At 39.6% G+C, this 26,979-nt stretch overlaps 1 protein-coding gene across 2 annotated transcripts in view; it reads left to right on the top strand.

The window, feature by feature from the left end:
• Window positions 1-305: 305 nt before the first annotated feature.
• LOC119659733 (homeobox protein Hox-A5) overlaps window positions 306-26,979 on the top strand; it is a 28,384-nt gene continuing 1,710 nt past the window's right edge. Inside the window, exons 1-2 of one of the 2 annotated variants that reach the window (XM_038067992.1) lie at window positions 306-714; window positions 13,895-14,595. In XM_038067992.1, the coding sequence (XP_037923920.1) occupies window positions 13,986-14,595 (610 nt within the window). In that variant the 5' untranslated portion in view covers window positions 306-714; window positions 13,895-13,985. Of the gene's footprint in view, window positions 715-13,589; window positions 14,596-26,979 lie in introns of those variants that run through there. The other variant, XM_038067991.1, reaches the window with a different exon arrangement.

Consider the following 26,979-nt stretch of genomic DNA (forward strand, 5'->3'; position numbering starts at 1 on the left):
TAGCACCCTCTTTTATATAGTAGCAAGTCATGTATAAGGAAGAGGGTTGGTTGGCTGGTCGGATGCTTGGTTGTTTGGCTTTTTGTTTGTCGGTCTCGGGTGGGTGGTCGGGACTGAGACGAGTCTGAGCGCGTGGGGATGTGCGATGATGATGCCAATGATGATGATGATGATGCTGATGAGCACCATAATGATGATGTGCTATGAAAACATAATGAAAGTGGAGAAGCCATCATCGTGTTGAGATTTAAGGGTTTAAGAGTTGCCCATTTATTCGTTTGTTGTCTATGCTGGCAGACGGGTTGGTATTTTCAGGACGATAGCATTAAGTGATCTTTTGTCGCGTACCCTTGTACAGTTGACTTTTAAACGGGAATGGTTTCGGACGTTGTTGATTGCCACGCTTAATGGACTGCTGTATCGATTTGAGGAATATATAAGTGTATTTTGAAGTATTTGTTGGTTTTAGATTTTGAATGTGAAAAGTGACTTTTCCAGTGATAAGTTCTTCTTTGAATGAATCAGTTGAAATTTGGGAATTTAGTGGTGACTTGGAACAAAATGATATATTCAGAGAATTCAAACATCTTCCTAGAAGTGCTAATCTTAGTGGATCTTTAAGACCTATAGTTTAAATTTACCACCTAAAAATATCTGCTTTGAAAAATGTATTCGTATTAAAACAAAAGGTGTTTTGGATGAACAGCTATTTTGGTAAATATCCCAATATTTTTTTAAAAATAAAATAAAATTGCCTTCATCATTGCTAAAGTTAATTATTCAGTGAAGTTTAGATGAGTTCTCCTGAGTGAAAATGAGCATAATTCTGTGTAAGTTCTTCTTTTCATCCGGTCTCGGTAATCAAATTTCGTGCTCTGGTTTTAAGAATTATGGATTATTTCCCTTGAAAAGAGAAGAATATTAGGGACATTGTTAAAAAAATCTGCCTTTATAAGGATTAAGCTTGGATTCTTGATTTGGCATAACAGTTACCCCGGAGCGGGGTAGAGAGACTTAAAAAATAGATTATTCAATTTCAGGGGGCATATAATTATCATCCGGGCCCAAGTTTTCTCTCTGTGATCCTACCAATAGCGCACGTATCTTACTTGGCGAAATGGCTTCATATGCCGGTCCTTCTTAAAAGGCATTTCAAAAAATGAACTCTGAAACGAGGCATACCTCAGCCTGATTTTCAGTAACATTCTAGTATTTCTCAGTAACATTCCAATATTTCCGCGATCTGGTTACAAGGAAAAAACTATTTCTGATCGGAGTTTTGTATCAGAGTTCTTAGTCACAATAACGTAATGACAAAAATTATAAGCAGAATAGTCAGTTACCATCAGTATATTGTTTCCATAAGTAAATAAAAACTACTCGCAGTGTTCCAAAGTTTGAAGTCTATCTGAAACATTGGAAAAATCAACGTAGGCAGGTTTGTTGAAGCTTTTCCAAAGACTTCCAAAACGCCCATAGTTGATGATGAACATGTGAAATTGGTGCCTCAGACCTGGGGTTCTCCCAAAGATTTTGATCAAATTACGTTGATTTTGGAATTGGAGAGGGCTCGCATAGATTTCCCACTGGATCCAGTGTTTCTACCTGTAACCCTCGTCGCTGTTCGATATCAAAATTGCCATAATTACGGCAAATCGGGAGGCATAAGTTTCAAAATGAAATAAAATTTTCGACTTAGAAACATCAAAATGTAGGGATAAATATTTACCTTGTAATCAATCAATGTAAAGAATGAATGCGCTGCTTATTAATATAAATACTATACATGAAGGCTCACAAATAAGTTGTTTAATCAGGCGCTTAATGTGCTCCGATCATTCCATCTAATGGAAGTCACAAGGACAAAGGGAATAAGTCGTACATCTCCCGCCCCGTTTCCCTCTTCTTTCGACAAGCTCGCTTGTTACCTGCAAAATTCACTCATATTTATGTACTTTGAAACCTTTGGTAAAATTTCTTCTTTAACAGTCGTTCGTATTAGCCCATATATAGTCTACCTATGGACTTTGTTTTTCAATATTGAAAAAAACGTTGGTATGACAATTCTACAATTCCTTATTGAAGATATTATGAAGACTTACCATTTATATATGAAAAACAATATCAAGGAAATTTCTATCGCGACCATATTAGTCTTGAGCTCTTGAATTGTTTATAGATTATATTTGTAAAGATTATTTTCCACGTAACCTATAATAACTGTTTAAATTGAGGATGATCGAAATGTCCGTCCGGTGTGACTGAAGTCAACTAGGCAGACGGAATCATCCCAAAAGTGACGAAAATTGACCATGCAGGTCAGCCCCAAGTGTCGTTAATTCGATAATGTCTCAGGCAAAAGTATCCTGAGAACCTAGCGCTTTCATGAAATTGTAAATGGTTAGAGCTATTGAGTAGCAGTGATTGAGAAACAGCGAAGAAGAACTTAATGCATTGAACGACATCAAGTTTGGCTCCATTATTGGCATCAAGATGGATAAACTATTCGGCGCAATCGATATTTTTTAATGCAAATTGAAAGTGTGGGATGACCTGTCAAATCGAGAACATTGGTTTTGTTTTTCTATTCAACTCTGCTTATCTCCTTTTCTAAATCCGGAACCATGTGGCCAAGGTGTATGACTTAATAAGAGAACAAACAGATGTCATTATCGTTGTCGAGGTTTTTGAGGGAAAATGTCATGATATTAAAATCATACTTGAAGGTTTAGCGACGGAGACATAGTGCCTCGGGCCCGGTTCGGGTGCCGGGTTCCCACCTCGAAAACTCTGTGACAATCAGGCGGGAGTGGTGCATACCGGGCAATGAAAGCAGGGGCGCGCAGGTACCACGATATCTGTCGAGGCAGAAGCGACTTCACAGACAGAACAAGAAACGAATAGGGAAATTTGATTTCCGATCGTAACAATGAGTTCAGTATTTTGATGAATTGCTCAATAAGTAACATATTGATGATTTGGGGGTCCAGCTAACTAAAAATGACTGACAGATGCTTTCATCATCTATGAGATATTATTCCCTATCGGAACCGGGTAGCGTCATAGGCCTATGACATGATCGCCCCCTATCAATGAAGCTTCACTACAGACAAATTAGCATCGATGGAAAAATTGCTAGAATATGATCATCTGTTGCACCATCTTTTTATCGACTTTAATCCCGCCTGTGATAACATAGCTAGAGTGAAGTTGTACATCGCCATGAAAAAATTCAGTATGCTGACAAAACTTACAAGATTGACTAGACTGATCAGGACCAATATTGAAAGAGATGCTCTATCATGCGTCCTTTTTAATCTGGCCCCTGAGAAAAGGTGATCTGTGATGCTAATGTAAATACGAGAAGCACTATTGTCTTCAACTCCATCCAGCGATTGACCTATGTTCGCCATATTGACGTAATGGGAAGAGCAGCTCAAGATGTTCACAGCAGCAACAACACCATCCAATAGCACCGATCAACTGGGAACAATAAAGTTAGGAAAATTTATTCCTCGCAACGTCTCATTGTAGGGTCCAAGCGCTTAATGCATAACCTTGCCATTCCTTATGTATTCCTCGGAGACTTGAGTCTTTAGCCGTATTCGAGAGAAGAAGTCTCTAAAGAATTATTGGCAACCCGAAGGAGAAAGGTCGATTCCATAGCCTCTATAACGGCAAAATATATGAGCAGAAATGTCTCAGAACCTTGTTCTTCAAATTGAAACTAAGCTGGTATAATGTTTAGCCAAGTCGATTTAAATTTGAATGAAATAGAGTAGATAATGTTAGAGCAAAATTGCAACGATTTTGACTATCAATGGAAACATCTTTTTTTTTTAAATATTTTAAAAATTTATCTGACCTATATAAACACCACCAAACCGACATTTAATAGTCGTTGATATTTCACTAGAAAATTAATACAAAATACAAAAAAAAAATTGGATTACACCTTAAGCTTTTCTTCACCTAGCCTTCTTAGAGCCCCTTATGCCAACGATGCACAAGCTTGCACATAACAAAAGTTTGAGAACTCGTACGTCAACTAGTTCCGTACATGCTCGACGACGGCTTCATTGTTTCCGAATAATTTCCCTCCAAGCGTTTCTTTCATCGGGCAAACAAACTCAGGGAGACAAACCCATCTTATGCCATGTCAAATTCCCGGTCTGTGCGGTAGTGTTATCATGAAGAAGGATTACAGCTCACTCTGGTCTCTTCCGTGGCTACCATTACCTTTACCAACAAAAGGTGCTTGTTTGCATGTCGGACTTGATCTTGGCTGCTAATCAGAAATTTCATTCCCTATACTTTCTCGGTCATCCTTAGATTGTCTGGCAAAAGTAAATATACGAGGACAGTATAGCGTCCGTGAACTGTCCCTCAAGCGAGTTAAAATAATCTTCGAAAGTTAAAAACTTATATGAGAATACACTATTCAACCGACGAAGAAAGATATTGTTCACTCACGTGTCTACCTATGGCAAAACAGAGCAGAGCAGGTAATCCAATTGGTTACGCCTCCTCACCACGTAACTCATCCCTCGCCACTCCAGCATACAGCTCAAAACTGTTTGCCGAGTGCACTAGTAAAATTATCGTATACTATCAATTTTGCTGCCATTATTCTTTCAAGTTAAAACAAAAAACCAGGAAAGCTCAGGTTTAGTTTGACTGAGGGTATACCAATGTAATATTATGTTATGCAATAGTAACATTCGTATTTCGTCTGTATAGAGGCAGATGTAGATTTGTCAGTAATATTGTTTCTCTTAGAAGAGACATTCAAATATAAACGAACCTTTACTGAAGCGGAAGTTTGGATGACTTCATACATTAAAGAGACGTCGTGTACGTTACTAGGGTTTCCTGAAAGAAAGTAGAGGTAACGATTGATTTGGAAAGGTAGTTTCATTTATTGGCTAATCGTAATTTAAAATATATACAAATACGTATTTCGGCGACCAACTGTCCCTCTCTTCAGCGTTTCTTCTCCATTCGATTTACGTAAATCAATTAATTACGAACATCAAAAGGCAGCTACAAAAACGTGGATTCCGGATTACTTCAACCAGTAGACGATACTTACTGAGGACTCAATGCAATCTTTTAAGGATAAAAGGGGTGTACCGAAAAGAACAGCATATACAAGATTTCCTGTCCAGACCACGATATGTTTTATGTAGTGCAGACAAAACAGCTAGTCCGCATCCAGGTCTTAGAACACGTAAAAGAGGTCGAATCCGCAAGAAAGAGTGGCAACCCACAAATAAAGCCCGCGGTTGCCACACATGTAATAGAGCAAGGACACCATTTGTCGTTGGATAATGCCGATATATTGAAGGAAGTAAACGGCACTAGGAAACTAGACCCATACGAAAGCCTCCACATTTCGAAAATTCCCCTCGAAAAAAAACTAAACGCGGACATGAGCAACAATTTTTTACCTTGGTGGAACTTTTACGAAAAACCAAACACAATTATTTTTGTGCAACTTTCCCGATTTAGATTCAACTCAAGGGGGGGTTCGCAGTAACTTTTCAAAAAATAATAATATACTATTATTAAATTTATTTGAGCATATGTCGTAACGGAGAATAGATACTATTTGAGTGGATTGCGATAATTTTTTTCGGTTTTTTCGTTTGGGTGGTTACTGAAAATGGGTTCTTGAAATAATTGGCCTCGGACCCCAAATTTATGACTCAGCTTATCTGCCGGGGAGGTGCCATTAGCACATCCAAATACGCTGCTGTTACATGACACTGGAATATCACAGCGTTATACCTTAAGTTTCAAGTATGAGATTTATTTATATTTGAATAATAATTGTAGTATTTAACTGATAATATCATTGTCCAAGTAAAGCATATTGACTTATACTCATTCTAATGTCATAAATAGAACCATTTTAATGTCATATTCAAGAGGCAAATACTGCTTATTTTCAAGAGGACTAAACAAATGCGCTCCGGATGTATTTCGAGGTAAAGAGAAAGACATATCGCTTTCATATCCAAACATCAGATCGGTGCATTTATTAAATAAGAACTGAATGCCCTACAGTATCTTTAGATTTCCATGGGCTAATAGAGATTCATATGTATAGTATCTAGTTCAACAATCAGTGGAGTAGAACTATGTTATATCACTCAATTGTGACCAATAGACCACCACAATCAGAGAAATTCAATATTTTCCAAACAGAAAGTTATTTGGGAATAATGATTTTGGAAATTATTTAGGCAAATCATACCAATTTATTTGGGTTTAGTTTATTGGATTTGTATGTGCTTACTCTTATCTGTAAGAATGAATGGATAATGTGGGTATTGACACATTGACACATCATTTTCATAAACAAAGATTGTGTTCTCTCATTGACGAATCTCCATATGAAATGTTTCCGAATTGTTTATCCCTTGAATGGCTGACAAGTTCAATTTTTCATTGAGTATATTTAGAGAAATATGAATGAATAGATGCATTTAGGTATATGTTAAATGGGAAAACGTACATAGATTCCTTGTTTGTAATGAAGTAGAATCCAATTGTTTATTGATGTTTAAAATGCCTTTTTTAATGCTTCCTGTTTTCTGTACCTTAAATATTTATTTTAAAATTGAAAAATAAGTCGCAACAGATTGAAAGGAAAACTCTTTAAATTAAAACAATATTTATGGCCACATTATTTCCACTTTTCCTAACCTTCATTTATTCATGATTTATTTTTTAAAGGCGGTAAAAAGTACAGAGATTATTTGAGGCGCCTAGTGACGTCACCGAACGAGTAGTTTGAAGTCCACTCTAAGTTAAATTAATGTAAATTTTCGTCATAAATGGATTTACAAAATTTTCGAGTTCATCTCCGCATCTCCCGAACGCGGAGAAGAGAAGGTGCGGACCGTACGCAGCTTCAATGTACAATGAAGATTTCAGGTCGGCTAAGTTAACTCCACGTCGGCAAGGTTCGCTCTGATGACAGACTACTGTTACTTTTGAATGCAATCAATTTACATGAATTCGTTTTGAGAACTGTGGAAGGCATTAATTGAATTGCAAGTGGCAATTAGGAATGTCACTTCCATTATTTCCGAAGTTTCCATTCATAAAAACTGAAATTAAGCCGGAGGTAAGTGCCCTATTACCGGAATCTATTGTATGATTTTATTATATTATAGCATAGCAAGATGTATTCGCTAATTGCATAAACGTGAACATTATTTGAAATGCTGCTAATTTGTACGCGGAAAATCGACCTGCTTGCATATTTTATGTTAATAAAATCATACAATTCATGCCAGCAATAGTGCACTTACCTCCGGTTTAAATTCAATTTTTATGAATGGAAGCCGAAAACGAAAATCGCCGCCATATTGCAAATGATGCAACCAACTCTCTCTCACGCATCGCAAAAGTTCGATTTGCCGAACTTTTCTGCGTGTCGCATTGCGCAGCGGACTTGTTGTATATTGCCTCATACAAGTCCGTGTAGTGAACTTCATTTGACAGCTCTCTCACTGCGGACGGACGCAGTCACTCCGCTGTTGTATTTGAGCCTTTAGCAGGTCTTTTCTACAACCCCGGCAGAAATTTGAAATGGTCATCCCCCTTATACATTTTCCAAAAAGTGCCCTTTTTTTGATACCATCATGGTCTTACCTTTGGAGGTGGACGCCATTGAGCAGATATGCAGAAGAAAGGGAAGGTCCCCCCTTACTAGTCCCGTTGAGAAATATGGCGATTACTTCAGGTTACAAGTTATGGCGCCTTAAAATTTTGCTATTTTTAGGTAAAAATGGTATAATTTAATTTTGAATCTCAAGAGATAGGGAGGGTGTCATGGGAAAAGCAGGATAATTTAATTCGCGGCGGTTACCTCATCCTAAGAACTTAAGGCCTCCCAAAGAGAGGCTGCCTTCATATCATTAATAAGGTTATTGGTAATTATCGCCGCGGTTGACGACCGGGGTTGTTGAGGGGGCCCACCATAAGAAAGATTCGGTAGTGTTCTATTTATTTTCCTTCGACGAGGACAAAGGCATAGTAAAAATAGCACATAGCCATGTTGATGTCTACCATATTTGTCAGGAAAGTTTTAACATAAACATGTGAAAATTTAGAGTACATACTAGAATATCTGTTGATGACAGAACTGCAAATTGAGTATTTAATTTACTTTCGTTGAAATGGCTGAGCCAGAAGTCTTCAATATTAAGTTGACATTCCTCTGTATACTTCGGTTCGTTCAGACCACGAACCAGCACTGAGGTTTTCAGAGTAGAGGAAGCAATCCAGACCAGCATGAGAAACGCTTGGAAAAGAATCTCATCGCGCTGAAAAACAAAACAGAATAGAAAAGAGCAGCTAAGGTGCTCTCCGGATGAGGTCTGAAGATCAGGTCAAATAACTGAGGTGAAAATATGCCCGGGGCCTACCAATTCATAATATATTAGGTCATTCAACAGTTTCGATGAGGGAACCACGATTTTTAGGTGTGTCGAAAATGGTTTCTCATGTATGATTTTTTTTTTTTGCTAGTGCAGCCAGAAAACGGAAGGAGATATACATACGAATATGCTTGGCAAGTAGGATGGGTGTTGTAAAGTGCCGTCTGCATATTTGCCAAGCCTTAAAAAAAGTCTAAAGCCGAAGCGTGTGGACAGAGTGTTTGGCGTGGCTGCTAGCGTTTGTTAGCTATCTGGCGCATCCACCCACTTGCCAACCATCAATAAACAATCGAAAGGCAAACGTTTGGAAAGGGTGTTTTGCTTGGTATTTGCCTATTCGCTAGGACTTGCCGCCGATCTGATGGAGTATCGGTTTTTTGGGGAAAAACCAGAGGGTGTTTGCACATGTGTGTGATATGTACGAGCGGTGTGAAAGGCAGTGTGTGAACCAACTTTGCTCACTGAAAGCGAATTTCGCTGACGTCGAATATTCATTGAGCTGCAGCTAACATTTCTGGGAGTTTGGACTTCCCCAGCAAGAAAAAATATTTTTACTGCGCGGGATTAAAAGATACTTTGCTTACTTGCTTTAAAAATGAAACTTATGTTTTTCCCATAATATACTTGTAAAATATAAAATTTCCACTTACCCAAGTCTATATTTGTAACACTGCACTGTTGTACTTAAAAATTTTATTCGTATCACTAAGAGGCCTAGACCAATTAACAATTGCCGAAGAAGCCCAAACAGAAACAAAACAATAAAAATGCATATACGGATGTACTTCCACAAAGTTTCTTATAAAGGAATTTTGAGGCGTCACAGATTGCCATTGATCCTGAACGAACCTTTAACGAAGCTCTGTCTTTGGTCCCCGCTGGGTCGCAATATGCGGCAAACGTGTTGAGATGGCGTAATACTAGCCACATACGTGCAAGCAACTTGTCAACTAGCCAAGATTCGGTTGGAGTTTGCGGCAAGTGGCAAGCGTGTAGATGCGCCATTAAGATTGCTTTTGTACTCCTAAAAAATTATACTAACACTTTTTTGTCCGATTTCTGGATCCTTGCCTGTTTCAAAACCGAAATACCGGGCTCGCACCCCTCCTTAACCTGTCGTTTGTACTTACGATCATGGTGATAGACTTTTTATTTTTTCGCCCGAAATGTTTCTGAGAAACTTGCATTTTTGTTATATTGTCAGTGAATGCACATAATTTCAACAAGTGTGCGGCTCGTCAAAATTGAACAGGTGCAAATAGACGAATAAGCTTGCAGATCTACATGAAATTCCATATGTGTTCATAAAACACTAGCACTATCTCTACAAAAGTAAAATAGCCAGCGTATTAGCACCATCCCTCATGGAACGATAAAAATTATTGAACAGCCTGGTATATCGTACATATTTGACGCACGTTGGATTCGAAAAATTTTGGGGGATGTGAGAGTAATATTTATTCTCTCTCGTCACTGTTGAGTCTGCTCCAAAGGACTCACGCAGCAACGAGAAATTTGTGGACTCTCTGCCTTTGGGGATCTCCACAGATTCCCAAAAGTCTGTGAGAATCGCAGACAAGAGTTTGTCCAAATAAACGATTCTCACAGGCAAGAAGTTTTCTAAATAAACGTTTTAGGAGTTGGAGAATGGAGCAATACATGGAGCCCGACTGCTTGGAGCTGCAGCTTCAATCACACAGGTTACTCAACTTAACTTACTCTAAAGTAGTATGAGAAATGGTAGCTGTACCCAGACAATAGCCTAGATTTCATATAAACACACCACCCTGATTTTTTCAGATTTTTGGATCTTGTAGTTTCCGAAAGTGAGGCCTGTTTCACTTTTGGTGTGCACCTTTTGACTTCTTACTCAACCACATTATAGACAACGTCAAAAACTAATATTAGTTTAGAAAGTACTAATCGAGACCTTTCATTTGACACCCCATATGACTATATTTGCATATATAGGGAGCTCCCATTTCAAATTCACGTAAATTTAGATCACTCACTGTATGGGTGGGATTTCATAATTCCTGCCTGTTCATCAAATTTCATTCGGATCGTATTTCCGGTGCGCTTAGACTCCGTTTTCGTCGTTAGCAAAGTTTTATTTCGCAAATACTAGTATATGGAAGCCGGAAGGAGCAGTGGCTAGGCTATGCAGTGGAGTCCACTCTCCCACGATTTCCGACGGGCAGGTCACCACAAGGGCACTTGGCACAGTGCTACTTTACTCACTCTCTGAGAAGGTCGATAAATACTCCATAAAAACGAATCTTACATCTATTTAGAAAAATCATACGACTTACTAGAGTACAAAGACATCATGTCCTAGGAAACTTAACCGAGAAAGTTGGTCTTCTTATCGTGGGGCTACAGAAGGACATAGTCTTCACGATGTAGCAAATATTCATGAAGAAGAGCTTATAAAGTTTAGCCCCCAACAGGAATTCCAAAGCCGCAGTTATATTATATTTTCCTGCTTTGACGGTGCGATGGCCGAGTTGGTTAAACGTCAGCCGCTCAATCTTGTTGCCTACGATTCGAATCTCGCTTCGTGCGGCATATTTGAGTCAGTTGTCATGCTGCCCCCCCCCCCCTTCATTTGCACAGCATTAAATGGGATGATAATTCAATTAAAGCTACCTCGAGGTCGAATTGCAAAATTAATTGTATAAGCGTCATATGCAAGACCAAATTCGATATAGAAATGCTCCATGTTATGACTCAAACAAGTTGCAAATTGGTCTAGACTAGACGACCCTGAATCCATGGAATTACGAGCATAGACATTTCTTTTTAGGGGTTGAGGAGTCTTAAGTTCACATTCATTTAATGTCGAAACATAAAAAATGGAGAACAACTTGCTCCCACTTTTTATGGTCCACGGACTCCTCCTTTTGGGTTAACACGCAAAGTTCAAAAATGAAAATAGGGACGAATACGGCTACGGTTACTTACCAGGGCAGAGGCAACTCCTCAGACGCTGCCTCACCTCTGAGGACTTGCTTCTGCCCTGGTAAGTAACCGTAGCCGTATTCGTCCCTCTTTTCATTACGAGCATAATTCCGAAAATAGCAGTAATTTTATATTGTCGAAGTTCTGCGGGAATCCAAAATTGAAATGTCAAAAATTAGAGAACATTTTAACTCCTAGAGAGATAACCATTTGAAAAACCAAATACTATTGTACACGATCTAGAACAGAAAATGGGACAAAGGGAATGCATGAAGTGAATCCAGAGCAGGAAATTTCAAAAATCCTAGGCCAACACAGCGCAGTACTTCGGACAGAAGTATAAGTATCTGATTGTCAGAGAGAATTTATGCAGGAAGTACATACGTGCTAAATATATATTCTGCTTGTCTACCAGGCAGTGCGTAGAGTCGTAATTGGGACACTGATAAGTCTTATAAGGGAAGGATTCGTACACGATGAGTGGGTATACTAGGCAGTCTCTCACATCATACTACACAGCCTCACGCTAGTGCAGATGATGTTCAAACATATTACCTAGGGAATAACAAACTCTGGCATGAGCAGGTTCACTTGATCGAATATCTCTCCATGGAATTTATGATCATTGTATTACATCACATTTCAAAACCCCGAGCTACTTCCCTTTGCAACCAATGTTTTCAACAAAACCTTAAAAGGCGGAGCATAAACTAGAATTTTACATGATCCACTTGCGCTTAACACAGGTGGATCTAGGGCGGAAATTGTTTTGTTTTTGTCAATCAAACGTTCGTCATGCGTCTTCATCCGTTCGAGGATTAGCTCAACATATACTTTCAAATAGGCAGCATGAAACGAAATTCCAACAATCGTTTTCTCATCATATTTTTTGTAAAAAATGTTATGTTTAGCGAAGGTCGCAATGCTATGAGACTAAATCAATAAAGAGAAAAAAGGAAAATATAGCACTCAGCACCTTGGAGTTTTCTCCGATCTCTTGCTGTGCGAAGTTCGAGAAAGAAAGAACTCAGGGAACGCCTTCCTTCTATCTTTCTACTTTCGGAATTGAGTTCTTCCTGCGCAAAAAATGGCGCGGGGCGAGATCTGGAGTCGTTAAAAAGATGCGGTGCCGAAAGCATGGCGTGGCAGGTTCAAGGAGGACGAGTTTCTGGACGTAATAAGTAAAATCATAGTTATTTTGGTGGCAAAACAGTGAAAACGATGAAATTAGTGTGTACTGACATTTCTGAAATAATTAATTGTTTTGTTTTTGTATCTCATGTGTACTATATAGGCGTACCTACATCCTCTCCTTTGTATAAGCTTTCGAGTTTACCACCAGTTCTTTAAATTACCATTGTGAAAATTACATCACTTTGGCGCCATTGATTATATTCATGAATAAAAAACCAAGTTTCCATATCAACTTCAATTATTGAAGTGCCTTTGATCTACCTCCATCTCACATCACCCTTCCACACCTTCCGCAACATCTTGTTCTCACCTCATCAAAATAGAATAATGATCACTTGAAATCTGATGTCCTGCATAAGTGCCACTGCTTCAATTGCTCCAAAACCACTCACCCCATTCCGACAATACACTTGATATATCTTAAGTTGTACGCACAAACGTGCATCCATATCCATACATCTTACATACATACTCTCATTGTAATCATATGTAACCCTAGAAGTGATGACACGCATTATAATGCCGTAAATATTTATGCATGTTCCTGCTACATATAATATTTCACAAATGTGATACGATGTGTAGTAAAGTAAGTGTAATTGATGGAGTTGAGGGTAATCTTAGAGCAACAGGCAACAATGAACAATCCACAGAAATGTTTAGAAGACAAAAACCCGACCGGAACACTTGCAATGTTGTGCGCTCGCTTTTGTCATTTGCAGTCCGAATATGATGGAGTCTTAAGGGAAGATCAAATTAACTTGCGGGTAAATTAATACACCTACTCCTTAAGCGCACAATACCGTGATGATGTATCGTTTACGTAACTGAATCAAACCAAATACAAAAAAAATCTTAATGCTACGAATCCACGCGAGAACAATAGGATGCAAACTTTATTATTGCATCGAGGGCTCTTTGCCCTGTTTAAATGACACTGCATTACAGAATTCATTTATCTTTGCCGTCGGGCTAGCTTTGCAAATATTTGTTCTTATTTAACCCACATTGGTCAAATAAACTTTCAGTGGAATCCTTAATCTCCATTTGATATACGTAGTTTATATGCATACATTAGGGGCGCAACTCACCTTTGTCTATCAAGAAATAACAAAGATACCGACGGGTATTCCATTCTCAATGGAAAGAAACTTTCTCCATCTAATGTCTCTGTTATTATCACCACTGCTTTATAAAAGCACCCAACTCTACTATTGTTCACTGCACTAGACCCTACTTAAAATGTACATGCATCTAGAATTCACTATATTTTTTCTACATTTCAGATTCGACAAGTTCTTCCTGTTGAGATAAGTCAACAAAGCTAGGGTTATCAGCAGAAACCGTATATACAATCAACGTTTGCGTTGAATCAAGATGATTCAAAATCCATCGAAGTACCACGCGAATCCGCTCTCCCATTTCCTCTCGCTTCACAGTTCGGCCAACAATCATCTTCACCACGCATCATCGCATCCCAACCAGCCAATCACCCATCATCAACTCACAACTTCGGATGTGACGACATCCTTAGATGTGGGAAAATCTTTCACCATAGCTGCCATCCTTGGCCTCCACAAAAACGCCATCGAGCATAGAGAGAAAGAGCTGAATAATGTGATGAACTTATCATTAAACAGTCACCACAATCATAACCAAGCACTTCACCATAATCAGAAAGGATCAACGCTGGTGTCGAGCAATAGTAGTAGTAACCATAGTGCACTTAGTGTAAATAATTTCGATTGTGATAATTTAAGTGCGGCTAGTGTTGTACAGCGATACTTACCGGCGGCAGCTGCTGCAGCTGTGAATGGCGTACCGTGTGCCAATCAAAGCCCGTTCCGGTTGAATCATTTCGGGCATCATATCGCGGGCGGTAATGGAAATGGTGGACAATCGGCTTTGCAGAGTTTGCAACAGTTGCACCAACATCATGCCCAGCAAGTTAGTTTAGGATTCCAAAGTCGAGAGAAATCGAAATCAGGTATGTAACGCTCAAGTTCGTATGTAGACATTCGCTTCAATAGACTTCCCGCCTTATTTTCACTAATGGCGGAAATCACTTCTATGGTGTAACCTAACAAAACTCTCAAAAACCGTTTTTGAAGAAAACTGTTTTTGAAATTATCACCAATTGAAATTTCAACCAAATTCAAACAGACTGAAAAGTCGGCGCCATGTCGTGTGACGTCACAACTCTAGCCAAAAAACTTCAGTAGCCTGGCAACTGGCAGTTACTCATAAAAATATAAACCTGTCAGTATTAATTTCCCACGTGAAATGCTAAGGAGGAAGATGAAAGATTGTTTCGTGCCTTGCTGCATAAATAACTCCACAAAAACCCCGTCAGAAAGCTTTTTTGGCTGTTCCGAAAGGCAATTTTCAGAAGAAGTGGATCGCCATCGTCCGACGGAATCTAATTCCTTTGGAGCCAGGTTTAAATTGTGAGGATCATTTCAGTGAGTTAACATTGTTTAAACTTTTAACTTCAATTTTAATTGATAATATACAATTGCATTAGAATTTTGCGTCACTATTATTCAAATTCAAATCAAGTCACAATGGAAGATATACCGCCGAATATTCAACGTGCCTAAGGTTCGAATCCAGATTTCAGAAACATACGTTTTATTGCCGCTCAGGTAAAAATGTCAGAATTTGCTATACAGCTTCTTACCATTACTACCGAACAGTAAAGTAACTTGAAGGACAAAAACTGATTGATTACTTAAAAAGTAACAAATAACAAGTAACAAGTAACAAACACTAAACCGGATGCCTTCACGTAGATAACATTCAAACTGCTTGCTCGATGGCGTCATGCGTTTTATTTTCCGACTTTTAAGAATTCAATTTTTAAACCATTATAAGTAGCAAATGAGCGTTCCGAATTGGTTTTTTTAACGGATATGGTAATTTGGCAGGTGAAATTACTATTTTGGGCGTAAAAACATATGTGTGTGTGTTTGAGGTGCGGGAGAGGCAAAGCCTCTGATCAGTCAGATCTTAGTGGTCCATTGTACTCAATTCCCCCATCGAACGGAATATCCTGGATTCGTTTATGTATCGCAGAATTTCCGTTAGTGGATGTGCTGCTACCCGCTGCAGTTGGAGCACATCAGCCCCAAAAATCTGATGTCTAATGCGTCCATAGGCACTCACATAGAAAATGTTCCGTGGATTCCGCTTCCTCATTACAGGATGGACACATATCACCTTGGATAATTTCTGTTCTGAACATATGCCCAACTAGTGAATTATGGCCAGTCAGAATGCTCACAATACTTCTGCAAATTTTCCTGCTTTTCGACAGGATAAACTTTGCGGTATGTTTGTTGGGTTCTGACAGGAAAAGTTTGGTCTGTCGAGCAGCATTAAGGCTTCGCCACCTGTCATTATGGGAAGTTTGTTCCCAGCTTTTGATAGCAGCATCAGCCAATGCTACTAATACCCCAATTGCTGGTTCCGGCCGGGCATGAGGAAAGTTGAAGCCTCTTTTGCTAAGGCATCCGAGAGTTCAATTCCCTCAACACCACAATGACCAGTTGCTCAGAGGAAAGCCACCGTATTCAATCTAAAAACAAAGTTCAATCGGTTTCTATATTCCTGAACAATTTTTGAGGTGATCAAAGTACAACTCAACGCCCTCAATGCAGCTTGACTATCGCTACAGATTGCGATGCGCCTGCCCTTCAACGGCTAGTCAATCATCCAGGTTGCCGCCTTAGACTGTTGTGTATTGTCCCAAAGGAAAAGCCCACTTCTCGTTTTTATTCAAGAGGTATACTCCTTCTCCAGAACCATTTTCTGTTTTTGAGCCATCGGTATAGAAGACGTCAGTATATCCTGACAAGTATTCTTCTGATTCGTACGAGCTTCCTATTCGTTTCAAGATAAAATCATATCTTCTACCAAACAGATGTATGTGGATCTGATAATCGGAAGGCATTGCGAAAACTAAAATCAGTTCTCCCAAAGAGTCGTCCAATCCCCTGTGCCCCCCACGTCCATTGTTTTCCCATAGATCTATTCGAATTAGTCTGTGAGCTGCTCTCATTGCAGTGCTCTGAATATACAAATCCAAGAGGTGCAAATTGACTAATGCATTCAGAGCTGCGCCGGATGTAGTGCTCATGGCATCGGTGATACCCAGCCACACAGTTCTTTGCAGTGTGGCTAGTTTACAGCGAAAACTCTTTTGTTTCACCTTAACCCACCATACTACGAATGCGTAAGCGAACATCGCCCCAATGATAGCAACATATATCCACATTACTACCTGAGGCCTAAGTCCCCATGTCGAGACAAAGGTCCGCCTACACAGCCTATAAGCTGTGAGAGCTCGTTTCATCTTGGTCTCTACATGTTTGTTCCAAAGAAGCTTCTTATCTAGAATAACTCCCAGATATTGCACTTCTTTGGTGAGTTGAAGGGTTTTACCCCTCATTTCTGGAAGACAAAGACCATTCAGTTTCCTCCTTTTTGTAAATAATACCATTGTGGTTTTATTTGGAGTTACTGAAAGTCCTTGCCTGAGGCACCAACTGTCAAACAAATCGATGACGCGTTGTATATTTATACACACCATTCTGAGATCTCGACCAACAGTCAGCACAGCCACGTTATCCGCATAAGCTTGAATGTGTATTGGCAGATTTCACAGTTCGTATAGTAGTGAGTTGATCAGCATACTCCACAGAAGTGGTGATAGCATACCTCCTTGAGGGCAGCCTTCAGTTTTTAGGTATCGATCAACACCCATTTCAGCACACAGCAATCTCTGCGTTAGCATAGCGTGGCGGTGTAGGTTCATCAGCACCTAAGAAATGTCGTCGATACTGCAAGTAGGTATCGAAGGGCATTTCCGCCATGTCAGCCAGTTCCAAATGATATGCGAAGTTTTTCACACTTCTGTCCATCAAGCTTTACATTAAAATTCATATATGTAATTGATCCCGTTGCCTTTACAGCACGCGGCTAGAAATACATAAAATCCCACACAGCTAACCAAATATGACATAAAATATGATTACGTCCTTGGTAGGACTGTAAAATTATATAAAAATAAATATATAACGACACGATAGATTCGGAGAGCCACAGTTCCAAGAACTGTGGTAGTCTATCAGCACGGCTAACAAGCAGGCTTTCCCGAATTTAAGGATGTTTTCTAAAGGGAGAAAGCGGGCATTTTTTCATTTGAGAGAACCCTAGCACTGTATTTTCCTCCTAAGTATGTCCCAATTCTTTGAGGACAATAAGTACAACGGTCTTAGATTTCTTAAAAAATATTTTCACTAGTAGGCAGGAAGTCAAATTGCCTCATCCAGTTGCGATTTCGTCCTTCAGATGAGTCGGATGACATGACTGCAAAAACCGGTTCACATGGTGTCTTATTTTTGTGCAATCATAACCTTAGAAACCCAATTTACAAGTTTGGCTATTCGTACTATGTAGTCACCAAACCATTCGTTTATTCATCTTCAAACTTTTCGATGTCTAACCTGATAATGGGAGGCTCATATCCCCAACATTTGATTTCCGCCATCGATATCTTACTCCAAGGAAGTAGTGGTCGTTCCACGATATAAGCGTATGTCGAGGATGGTAGAGACATCTTATTTTTCGATGAGAACTTAACTTCTTAGATTGTATGTATAGAAAGATCCACTGTCGTTTCTGAATTTTTTTGTCACGAGGGTGTGCGAAGGGATCAAGAAGTTTCTACTGTATAAGGTTGTGTCCTCCAGTGGTCCCACGGCACGGAAGACGGCCTCTTTCCCAACCTTAGCGTTGAAGTCGCTGAGGATTATCTACAGTCTGAGGTCAGTAAATCAAAGGTTAATTCAAAACAGGTGAGGAATTCGTTTTTTACTGAACCGTCCTTGCCAGATAGTCTCGGAGCGCACACACTCTTCCGTTGATTAGTTAAAATATATGATTATATCGTACTATTGCCTGTGGCGGATATATGTCCCGTGGAATCTGATAATAATTTTTTTGAATTGGGAGAATTGAGCCCGATCGCTCATCCATGCCTGACCCGTTAATGCAAATTACTATACCTCGATGTGATCATTCGAACAAAGGAGCAGTCAACGCGTGTATCAAACTCAACACAGGACATCAAGAAGCGAGGTTTCAATAGTCAACCATGGAGGCACTTTAGATCAGCTTACTGGCTAACAGGTTGTGACTGGTCAAGAAATTCAACCTCATGGCGCTATTAAACCAACAAGAAACAATCGTCGTCAACTTTTCGACATTGTTTTCCAGCGTACCCATAGTTCAAGAAACAATACTTTTCGTCAATGCAAGGTGAGTGCAATAAGTAAAATGAAGAAGGTACATCGAGACAGTATACTGGATTTGGTATACCAACTTCGGTTACGTTAGATACCGACGCCACTTAAGCAGTAAACAATGATCAGCCCGCTCCTCCCATGCTTATAAGTGCAAATAATAGGGAAGATACGAGCTGTGGAACATATCAAAATAGTTGCCCAGACGCAGCCCAAATCATATTACTAACTGAAACTACCCTCTCCAAATATTGGGTGGAGTTGCATAAAGGCCAAGACAACATATAGCAATTCTCCAGTGACCCAAAGGCGTTAGGATACGTTGAGACGAAACATCGACTTATTCCGTCAGATGATTCACAAGCAGTAGTTGGGGAGTGCTCAAAAAATGTGGTGTCGGAAGAGCAATCCAAAGGGCGAAGCAGAGCGATTTATACGTCATCACCGACGAAAATTATGACGTAGCATGGAAGACACTAACAAGTCATTGTAGCAATTAACGACTGATGGTATACACGCTATTGTATAGACTAATTCAGCAACCTACGATTACTTCAAAATGCTGCAGTGTCTTGAGAAAGCTTCATGATGTTTAGTGACTCAAGACCTTTCAAATCAATATCGAGAGCTGGGATCGCATTAGATATTTTATTAAAGAAGCTCGACAGAGCAACATTTGTACGAACAAACCGTGGCCTCACACGTGAACTGCAGACAACTGATGCATTTCTCGTCTTTCTGGAAAGACGCTTATAATCTTTAGAAGCTGTTTATAGTGAGAAGAAAACTACAGCTGAGAGCAAACCCAAGAGCAATCCAACGTGGGCTCGAATATCCACTAAGGACAGTGAAACTCCCCAGTACAAAAACTGTAAGGAGTTTCATCGAATCTATGCATGCGAAATCTTCCGGCAATTAACCATCTGGAATTGAATAGCTAAAATCAAACAACTGAGGTTATGTTGTTTTAGCGCAGGAAGTTGCCTTCAATGTGGACAAAGGCACAACACGCTATTACATATCGAATCCACCATACACCAAATAGCCAAGAAAGGGCAAGTTTCACGTACTGCGAGGGTCGAAGGCTCTGCAGATGCCAACCATTCCATTGCATTATGTACTGTTAGGTGCCGTACTCATTAAAATAGTAAATCAAAAGAAATGAGAGTCTTGCTGGATAGTGGTTCTCAAATCAACATAATTAGAGAAACTGCCATAAAAAAATTGGAATTACAGCCTACCAGGTATTACATACATATTCGTGGTCTAAGGAGAGCATCGGAACAATCACAGCAAAAAGTTACACGGTCGCTGCACGAATCACGAATCACCACGTTTGCAAGCAAACTAGATGCTATAGTCTACCAGGGAACATTCAGCTAGCCGATCCTCACTTTGACCAAAAAAGACCCATTGACGTACTTCTCGGGGCTAACTTCTACTACGAATTCTTAGCAACTGAGCAGATACAGCTATCACTACTGAAAAACATGATTTTCGGCCGGGTAATTGCCGAATTATAACATCTCATCAGAAACAGGTCATTTGTGGCATTCTCAACACCGATCATCGCAAGCGTAGCGGATAAATGGAACGTTTTTGGTAATTAGAAGAACCGAAATCTTCCGGAAACCCTGCAATGACAACACAAGAAGTGAAGTGTGAAAATCGTTTCCCACAAACCACGAGAAGGATGAACAACAGACGTTTTATTGTGAGACGTTCAAAGAAGACCCTGAGAAATTCGGTGCATCGAAGGACATCGCTGAGCCGCTTTCTCCAACTAGAACGGAAGTTAGAACGCAACCTGAAATTACATAAAAAATACAAATACAAGTTTATAGACAAATACAAGCAACTAGGACATACGACCGAAATTGCCGTAAAAAGTAAAAGTAAAAATCCGAGCCCTCATTACTTTCTTCCACATCATTGCGTGCCCAAACCAGAGAGCACTCGTATGCTACGTCCGCTGCACTATATTTAGTCACCAAATGCTTACAACAACTGTCTTCACAAACAGTGCATAAATATATGGTACACTTGGTTCATCTGTATTAAGACAGAATTTTTATATGGACGATTTGATGTGTGTGCAGAAGTCATTGAGAAGCAACAGCAACTACAAACAGTCCTACAATCAGCAGGTTTTAAACTCCACAAAAAGTGTTCGAACAACGAGGACTGCTTAAAAACATTCCTATTGAAGACCGGGCACTCCAACTGGACATAACACCAGAAATGGAGGGGAATATAGAGACACTAGTTTTAGATTGGATACCAAGTCAGATGAATTCCAGATTAGATGCCCTTATGCAGATGGTTACGAACAGGTTAGCGCTATCAGACATCGGCCATATATTCGATCCGCTAGGATTGATGACACCAGTTACAGTTACTGGCACTTCGCACTGTTCACCTTCTATATGCAAAATCGAAGGTGGCACCACAGTAACCCTGACAAGATTGGAACTGTACCCGCCGAGGTTGGCGGCTGAATTCCTTCATCGGATTTCTTTATTCGGACTATACGGAAAAGATGGGAGAAACTATAAAAAGCTTAAAGGAGGACGACGAACAACTCCTGCAACTAATGAAAAATCAGGCCCTCATCTTGGACTCCGCCGTCAATGTAGTGTTGAATTTGGAGAAATTAAGCCAAAAAACAATACAAGCTCTCAATGTGGCTCTGAACCATACCTTCTCACAACAAGATAACCATGGAAAGGAGGGACCAAGAAGTCATGCATGTCTGCATGCAACAGCTTTGCAATTCTTAGTATCAATCAACCACTATCGAAAGGTACAAACAAGTTTACTATTGAAGGATGCATTATAGCAGAGCACGTTATCTCTCGATTAAAACTACCATTTGAGTCATCCACCATAATTAAACCTTTTGCAATAAATTCTGAAAATTCGGTGGATATAGAATGCGTAGTTTCACCAAAAAAAAACTTTATTATTAAACGAAAAAATAATTTCTTTTTTAAGTATTTCAAAAAATAAAAAAGAAAAAATACTATAGTGCAAAAATGTGACCTTTCTCTCGCTTAAATGTTAAGTCAGCAGTTTTCACTATCATTTTAATTTTTTGAGATATTTTTGAAAAAATTATTTCTTGTTTGGAAAACTAGAAGTAAAAAATTTAGGGCAAATCGCATTTTTTTCGACCCTACGCACTCCATATCCAACAAATTTTCAAAATTTATTGTAAGGGGCTAAATACAGCGGATTTTCAAAGGATTCGACTTGCTTTCAATTTATGATATATGAGAATTCATTGATTTTTATATCAAAAATTCAGGGGGTAATTACAACGTTATTTTGATCGTAGTTCCGTTATTATTTATTCCACTGACTTTTATCATACCTCATTTGAAAGGCCTTTTCAAGCACTTTAAGAGAGCTTTAGATCAATTTCCACCAAAAGTTGATTTTGCGTTATTTGACCTTGAAACTATTAATTTTTTTTAGACATTACGAATTTGTACTTACAAAAAAATAAAAAGATTTATTCCTTTTATCATTTAATATTCTTTGTTTTTTGCTTAATATCATTTCGATATGAAATGCATGGTTTTCAATCTATTTGTGAAAAACCGTTGAAAAACATGCATTTTTTCGATGAAAAAATGACATGTTTAAACATGAATAACTCGAAAACTACTACTTGTACGAAAAATTTCTACAAAACATTTTTTGCTTAGAATTGACCATTTAATCGATATCTGTGATTATTATGAGAAAAAAAAATTTCACCTCGTTTCTTATGTCATCCTCTACTTCCACCATAAATTTCATATCAATCGGTCTTGATTGAAAGAATTCGGAGGTTGAAAGCTTTAATGACTGCACTAATATCGAATAAGATGAAATATAAATGCATGTGAAATGAGCTTAATCAAGCATACTCCCTCCAAAGAACGGTGAAAAAGATGACCCACCACGATGGATCCAGTTGCTAACCGCAAATCGTTCGATTTATTTTATACAATAGAAGACAAGAAGGAGGCAAATGTAGGCTGTGGTACAAAATTTACTCAGGTGAATCTAGAGGGAAGTGGTATCATTGAACTGCCTGATGGTTATAATATAATAGAAGAATCTGTAGCTAATCAAGCGCACCAAGTATTCCCAAGGAACCTTAACATTTCATTTGCACCGATTGGAAATCTTACCAAAATCGTTGTACCATCACATCTCATCAAGTGAAGCCACCACGAAAACATCCTGCTTACAAAATTTGACGAAGTTGAAGGTGGACTTGCATAACTTGTAACAGCAGGAAAATGTAAAGGCAACAATACTACCCAAGGACGTTCACCACATCACTGTCAGCTTCATTGGGCTCTGTAGTATCCTGGCACTAGTAATTTATCTTTACTGGAAACATAAACGAAGAACATCCGATTATACTACTATCACGAGCCGGCACCTCCACCCCAGACTTTTTCGAACCCAGTCTTCACAATTGCCGTCGATCAAGTATAACTGTTGACCTAACGCTCAACGGAGGGGAGGATGTTGCTACCTAGGAGCCATATTTACCTCTCAGTGAATACGACCGAGATCTTCTCAAACCTGTATCTGAAATTTATATGGCCTTATAGTATGGTTCTGACATACGTGTGCAAGTCTCAATGGTACCTAGTTTATGTGTGTCATTCACTGTTTTCCATCTAATCTCCAAATAAAGGAGACAAAGATATAGAGTACCTTGACATGATGCACATATCATAGTGCTCATCGCAGTAGTAAAGCAATCTGCGGCATTTCTTGAAGGGAACACTCCCCTCTTATTCTCCAGTCATCTAAATATTTGTTTGTTCTATCTAGGCCCTCAAATATATATACTACATATTTGATTTAGGGAATTTGATTATGAAGTTAAATGGTCAGTTAGTCCATTTGAATGAGCATCTTCAGGATGATCATTCAGCGGATTTTATACAATTTTCTAGAAATTGCAGAGCCTCAACTTACCGATAAAAGTAATCGATAGATTCAGTCTTCAGAGCGTGGTTGAGGAGTAAAATAGAAAACTCTACCCTATGAGACACAGTGGGATATGTGGTCATTGTTACAATTTTGCCATTGAGGAACAAGACAAATCAATGTCAATGATTACTAGAGCTATAGTTCCGGAGAGGAATATAGTTGGATAAGCAGAGGAAGCTTGAGAACAAATCTTCTTCTTGCGGTTCATTCGTAAATGGGGTATAGCACGTCAACTACGTCTAACTGTCATTGTTGACTGTTTGCTGAAATGTGTTTCAGCCCACTCCGCCTATCTAGCGTGATCCTCTTGTTGGCCATTCTGGGACAGAGGATTCCATTGCATGGCATAGATTTTCCTTAATGTGTAACCTATCCATAGCTACTTTCCTTTCTGATCAATGTCCACGGGTATCTGGTCCGTATGCCGATAAATTACTTCATTGGAAATTGTATCAGACAAGCATTGACGACAGGTTAGGGCTTTCAAGTAACAGTGGAGGTCACTTTCTGCATCCTACCAAATCTTAGCAAAACAGAAAGGACATTAGCACGGAATAGTGTTAATTTGATGTTGGAGCTGAAATAGTTGGGAGGAACCACACAAATGCTCCTCCAATTCCCAGGAACTGATTTGAATTGATTTCACTTCTGTTTGGAAAAGCAGTCCGCATGTTCCAAAATAGGTGGAATTTCCCCGGATGTTATACGGTTGAAAACCGGGGTGAGGTGATCTTTCCACCTTTTGAGCTGCTCATCATCGTGAATAAAGAACCTACCGTTAAAGTCCTTGACTGGACCATGAAAAGATTTGCCAAACACTCCAAGCTCTTTCGAGATGCGGTATATGGTTATGGAATTCTGAATTATGACTACGCTGCACTTCTTGAGATTGGACATGGTAACAGAGCTCGAGCGCATCAGGCTCGCCCCTACTCGCATTTATCAATCGACCAATTCTTTACGTTTATGTATCAACTTCTACGACACTGCAGTCAGATAGGTCTGGCGACGCCCATTCGAAAGATGACCATCTGGGTAGCGCCTGAAAAAAACAGCATCTTATAGTTGCGATCCACAGATCGTGTTTTTCCATCTAATCACCCATTCTACTCACTCTACCCTGGTCGATCATGACTCCTAGTGGAGTACCATATCGAGAGATAATCTTAAAGAGTTGCTTCGGGCCCAAGTGAAAACCCATCTACACATTTCGGGCAATATCTATGGTCTTGAGAATGGAGCATAATGATAATGTAGTGGTCGTAGGAGTGAAATAACTGTACTGAAATGTGGCAAACAATTTTCGTACATTGATATCATCGATGCTTGATCATTTTCGTCGTTGCATTAATGTTGAGTTGCGAGAATCGGTGTCTAGTGTCAGAGTCCACTTTCGCATTCACTACGCCCATCACCATCACAATGTCACCTTTGGGAAGTGTCTTCTGGATTGTATTCAGTTGCTTAAAGAAAAACTCCTTCCCTTCTCTGTACTAAATCTCCATTGATGCATAGCATCAATGTACCTCATTTTAGACCGGAATCTCGCCGTTTGTATCTTGCTCGAAACCGACATCCAGTTAATGAGGACGCGCCTTGCGGTTGCAGTAAGCAATAGTTCGGCACTGTATTCACGCTTACCTTCAGGCTTTTTGAAGTAAATAGTACAATACTTCAAAAAAGGCAATAATGCTCTCAAGAGCAGCGCCATCTAACGCGACTTAAGTTGAAAATATGCAGCTTCTAACGCATGATTTCCCGCTCAAATTGGAGAAAGTGGGCTTTCTGGTTGATAAGTCCGCCCTTTACGTGAAATCTTAATCTTCAATTGAAGGGGGAATTAATATCTCAGTGCATTAGAAATGAAGAATTGAAGAAGAACATTTTCATTATGGCTACATAGTTCACTAGGAGTTTACAGACTAATTTAACTTTACATATAATGTACAGGGTGCGGTAGCATAACTTCCTTTTTTAAAATGCGCGCCACTCAGTTAGTTGATGTCATAACGGAGCGCTAGTGGTCTCGTTCAAGAGGGGATACTGTAAAGTTTTGTCCCGACACGGTTCAGTCGCCATCATGCGTTGGAATAGTGAGGAGCGTGCCTTTGCCGTTGAGGTTTACTTTTCAAGCGGATGTTCGGTTATTGCAGCACAGCGTACATTTCGGAATCGCTTTAATTTAGCCCCGTTGACTCCCGTCCCAGACCGCAAATCAATTGTTATATGGGTCACTACATTCAGACAAACTGCAACTGCGACAAAAGGAAGAACTGGAGTCCCTCGGCCCGTTAGATCACCTGAGAACATTGAAGCAGTGAGAGCGTCAATGTTGCGATCGCCACGGCGTTCTGCGCGCAAACACGCATCTGCACTTGGACTATTCGATCGTTCTGTGAGAAGAATTCTTCGTGATGATCTTCATTTTCATCCCTATAAGATGGCGATAGTGCAGGAACTTTCAGAACGTGACTTCAATTCTCGGATGAACGCGTGTGAGCTTCTTCTTGATGTCGTTCCCGAGGGTGCTATTGTTTTTTTTGCGATGAAGCCCATTTTCATTTGTGTGGGTCGGTTAACAAACAAAACATGCGCTACTGGGCTGACACCAACCCTCGAGAATTGCATCAAAAGCCTTTGCATTCACCCAAAGTCACAATGTGGTGTGCAATTTCCTCAGCTGGGATTATTGGTCCCTGGTTTTTTGAGGAAAATGAGGTTACAGTGACAGTGAATTCGGACCGGTATGTAAACATGCTACAGAATTTTTTTTTCCCACGGCTAGAAAATTTGGATTTGGGGGACACTTGGTTCCAACAAGACGGTGCAACAGCACACACGTCAAGAGCATCGATGGCTGTTTTGAGGGAAAACTTTCCAGAGCGCCTTATCTCAATTAGAGGCGATTTGGAATGGCCGGCACGCTCTCCCGATCTGTCCCCTTGTGATTGTTTTCTATGGGGTTTTTTGAAATCCCGTGTTTATGTGAACCGTCCAAGAACCCTACTTCTTCAACAACATCCAAGAAGAAATTGCCAACATAACACCTGCTATGCTATCATAAC

The sequence above is a fragment of the Hermetia illucens genome, chromosome 6 (assembly GCF_905115235.1).
Source record: "Hermetia illucens chromosome 6, iHerIll2.2.curated.20191125, whole genome shotgun sequence".
Lineage (NCBI taxonomy): Eukaryota > Metazoa > Arthropoda > Insecta > Diptera > Stratiomyidae > Hermetia > Hermetia illucens.